The sequence below is a fragment of the Rhincodon typus genome, unplaced genomic scaffold, assembly GCF_021869965.1.
Source record: "Rhincodon typus isolate 14 unplaced genomic scaffold, sRhiTyp1.1 hic_rhity00000558, whole genome shotgun sequence".
In the NCBI taxonomy this organism is placed as follows: domain Eukaryota; kingdom Metazoa; phylum Chordata; class Chondrichthyes; order Orectolobiformes; family Rhincodontidae; genus Rhincodon; species Rhincodon typus.
The window spans coordinates 1-4,171 of NW_025966196.1; the positions used below are offsets into that span (position 1 = coordinate 1).

Sequence of the window (4,171 nt, forward strand, 5' to 3'; positions counted from 1 at the left end):
GTCTCTCTGTCTCTCTGTCTCTCTGTCTCTCTGTCTCTCTGTCTCTCACTCAGAGGGTTGAGACACTCTGGTGCTCTCTGTACCAAGGCAGCAGCAGTGGAGGCACTGAATATCGTTACGACGGAAATCGATAAATTCTTGTTCGGCAGGGGTAATATGGAGAGGGTTATTGGGGGCAGATGGCAGTGTAGGACTGGAAAAGCAAATGGATCAGATCGAACAGGGGGAGTTGGCTCGAGGCACCGAGAGGGCTGTTTCTGCTCCTCTTCACGCGCAATAGAAAATTAATCACAAAATCTGGAATGGGGAGCTGGTCTCAGTGGCAGTTTGACCATGGAACAGTCATCGAGTGCTAGAAGAGTTAATCGGGTTTACTTATTCTCCCTATAGGGAAGGGGAAGCTGTCGTCCTTACCTGGTCCGGTCTCCACGTGACTCCAGACCAACAGTGATGTGGCTGACACTGGAATGGGCACTCCGTTACAAGGACAAGCAGGGTCAGGCGACAAACCCAGGCCACAGCAGTGACACCAATAACCCGAGGGTCAACGTTTTAACCCAAGACGGTCCCTGCACACCGGTGGAGCCTAGTCCCCGTGCCACTCCCCCCCCTCCCCTCCCAGAGTTGAAAAGCAGAATAGTGCGCCCAGGTTTTGAGGGTGGAAGCGAACGGGATCATAGACCCACGACGCAGGTACAAAACGCAGCCCTGCCCCACTCCAGGCCCCGCGCTTACCGAAGCCACTTCGTTTCCCGCCCCGTCAGCCTGCAGCTCGGATGTCTGTTCCACCGCCACCTCGGCCTCCAGGATTTTCTCCACAGGCATTTCATCGTTGGCCCCGCTGGTGGACTCCACCTCTTCGCCCCTCTCTCTGCTCCTCTGCCTCTCCTCCTGGACGGCTGCGGAAAGGAGCAGAGCTATCGCATTGGATAGGAATACACAGCGAATGAGTTAGGCCAACGTGCTGAAGTCCAGAGGAACGGGGTGGTGAGGAAGTCGGGGGGGGGGCGGTGGGGAAGAGGAGGGGGGGGCGGAAGGGGGGGCGGGGGAGGAGGATAAGAGGGATGGGGGCCGACAGATGGGGGAGCAAGAGAGATGTGGGGCAAGCGAGAAAGGTTGGGGTGGTGGGAAGACAGAGAGAACGCGAGGGTGAACACGGGAGGAGTGAGGCGGGTGGGAGAGGGGGGAAAGAGGTCAGCAAGTAGTGGGAGTTGGCAAGGGGCGGGGGGGAGGTGGGGGAGAGACAGCGGCGATGTGTTACCAGTGGGAGGAGAGGCAAAAGCAAGCTCGATTTGTCACTGTAAGGGGTAAGCTCACGCATTGGGAGGCGGTGCGGCTGTCGGGAGGGTGTGAGCAGGAAGTTGCGGCAGCGGGCGGGGGTGGGTTTTGGGATAGAGTACGGGTAATCAAACCTTGCCCCCGCTTCGGTACCTTCCCCGTCAGGGGGCAGAGCTAACCTTCTCGCTTCATGCCTGTGGCCAGGCACTTCTGGTAGCGGCAGTACTGGCAGCGGTTCCGTTGGCGTTTGTCGATCGTGCAGTCCTTACTGTCGCGGCAGGTGTAGGACAGATCCTTTCGCACTGTCCGCTTGAAGAAGCCTTTGCAACCCTCGCAGCTATAGACACCATAGTGTTTGCCTGTGTACAACACACATGACACAAGGTGGAAGTTAGACTTTCCTACGGGTTCCGAGCACAAGGCGCAATGATAAATGTCTTAAATCCTGAAGCACTCCCCCTGACATCTAAATAATGACCTAGCTCTGGGGGCATTTTAAACCCTTCATGAGCTCTAACGGATGTTGACTCCTCAGCTTGTTAAAACTCGTCCAAGTCTGACCGCTGACAAACTATTATTGAGCCAACAGGGCGGAAACATATGAAACATGTTTCGAATTAGACTCACTGGTTTGCCCTGTATGACCTGCACGTTTTAACCTAAACGATAGAAAGCAGACAAACCACGCCCTCTGTAATTCAGTGGGATGGCTGGTTGGTCTTCTAACATTCAACGGCTGCAATTGAACCGACTTGGACTTTAAACAGACTACATAATGACGGACTATTTCTTAAACCGTAAAGGCTCTGGAAATCGGAAGCACAAACGGTCTTGGGAGTCCTAGTTGAGGATTCTCTTAAGGTGAATATGCAGGTTCAGTTGGCAGTTAGGAAGACAAATGCAATGTTTTCATTCATTTCAAAAGGGGCAGAAACGAGAGCAAAGATGAGGCTGTATAAGGCTCTGCTCAGATCACATTTGGAATATTGTGGGCAGTTTTAGGCCTCATACCGGAGGAAGATGTGCTGGCCTTGGAAGGGGTTCAGAAGAGGTTTACTTAGCTGCCTGTCTCATAGAACCTTGTTGATCACAAATCTGCCTGAGTCAGCTTTGAATATATTGAAAGGCAGCCTGCACTGCTCTATGAAGAGAACTCCAAGGCCCTGAGAAGAAATTTCTCCTCAGCTCCATCAAAGACAGCAGGCTGCTTATTTCAAAACTGCGTCCCCCTTGTTTAAGACTCCATGAGAGGCCTCAAGCATCCACCCCATCAGCCCCTTACATGTTTCATTACATGTTACATGTAAGATCGCTTTTCATCCTGTTAAACTACAATGAGTACCAAGATGAGTACTTTCCTCTCGATGCAATGCTTCATCCCAAGAATCGGTCTACTGAACATTCTCTAAGCTGCTTCCTGTGTATCAGTCTCATCTCTGTCTGCTTACAACTGCGAGCAAGTTAAGTGTCTGTCACCTCACCCTACAACAGCAAGGAACTAGTGACACAGTGGGTGCAAATCGCAAGCCGACGACGGAGAGTCACATCCGACAGTGAAACAATACCACGTTGCCAGTGTTTTCAAAAAATATATTGTTCACGGGATTTGGGCATTGCTGGCTTGGCCGGTACTTATAACCCATCCCAACTTGCCTTGGAAAATTCTGCACAACTGCAGAATCAGCTCACTGCATTCGTATTCAATTCCCTTTTGTGATAGAATGGGTCAGCACGGTGGCTCAGTGGTTAGCACTGTTGCCTCACAGCGCCAGTGACCTGGGTTCGATTCCACCTTTGGGCGACCGTCTGTGTGGAGATCGCACATTCTCCCCGTGTCTATGTGGGTTTCCTCCCAGAGTCCAAAGATGTGCAGGTTAGGTGGAATGGCTATGCTAAATTGCCCATAGTGCCCAAGGATGTGTAGGCTAGGTGCATGAGCTATGGGAGATGCAGGGTTACAGCGATAGGGCAGGGGGGTGGTTGTGTGTGGGATTCTCTTTGAACAGTTGGTTATAGACTTGATGGGCTGAATAGCCTGCTTCCACACTGTACGACTCTATTAAATGATTGCTGCCTTCTTTAACTGCTTGGGGTGGAGAGACAGCCAGCCACAGTGCTGTTAGGAAGAGAGTTCCAGGATTTTGATCTAGAGACAGTGAAGGAATGGTAATATAGTTTCAAATGATGAGGGGGATGTGGCTGGGGGGGGGGGGGAGTGACTAGATGGGCTGAATGGCCTGAAGAAAGAATAAACAAAAGGGGCAGCATGGTGGCTCAGTAGTTAGCACTGCTGCCTCACAGCGCCAGGGACCCGGGTTCGATTCCCCCGTTGGGCGACCGTCTGTGTGGAGTTTGCACATTCTCCCCGTGTCTGCGTGGGTTTCCTCTGATTTCCTCCCACAGTCCAAAGATGTGCAGGTTAGGGTGGATTGGCCATGCTAAATTGCCCATAGTGTTCAGGGATGTGTAGAATGGGTGGGATGCTCCGAGGGTCAGTGTGGACTTGTTGGACCAAAGAGCCTGTTTCCACACTGTAGGGATTCTATGATTCTTTCAGATGATGCTCACACTCATCTGCAGCCCTCATCCTTTCAGGTGGCAGAGGTACTGTCGAAGCAGCCTGGGTAAGTTACTGCAGGGCAAGTGCTGGTACACACTGTCGCCACTCCACATCAGTGACAAACGGAGCGATTGTCAAATGTACTGGATGTGGTGCCAGCCGAGAGGGCTGTATTATGCCGGATAGGGGTCGAGCTTCCAACATGTTACTGCTATCCAGGTGTGACAAAACAGAGGTCAACCACAACCCCCCACCCCTCTGTTAAATAAAATCGAAACATCCAGAGAAGCTTAAAAGGAAGTGTGAAAAGTGGTATAATCTGCCTCTCACCAC

The 4,171-nt window shown here is 52.0% G+C and overlaps 1 protein-coding gene across 1 annotated transcript in view; it reads right to left on the reverse strand.

The window, feature by feature from the left end:
• Nucleotides 1–1,452: 1,452 nt before the first annotated feature.
• The window catches only part of LOC125488361 (retinoic acid receptor RXR-beta-A-like), a 25,057-nt gene continuing 22,338 nt past the window's right edge, over nt 1,453–4,171 (reverse strand). Inside the window, exon 4 of the mRNA XM_048621353.1 lies at nt 1,453–1,637. Coding sequence (XP_048477310.1) covers nt 1,453–1,637 — 185 coding nt within the window. The remainder of the gene's footprint in view (nt 1,638–4,171) is intronic.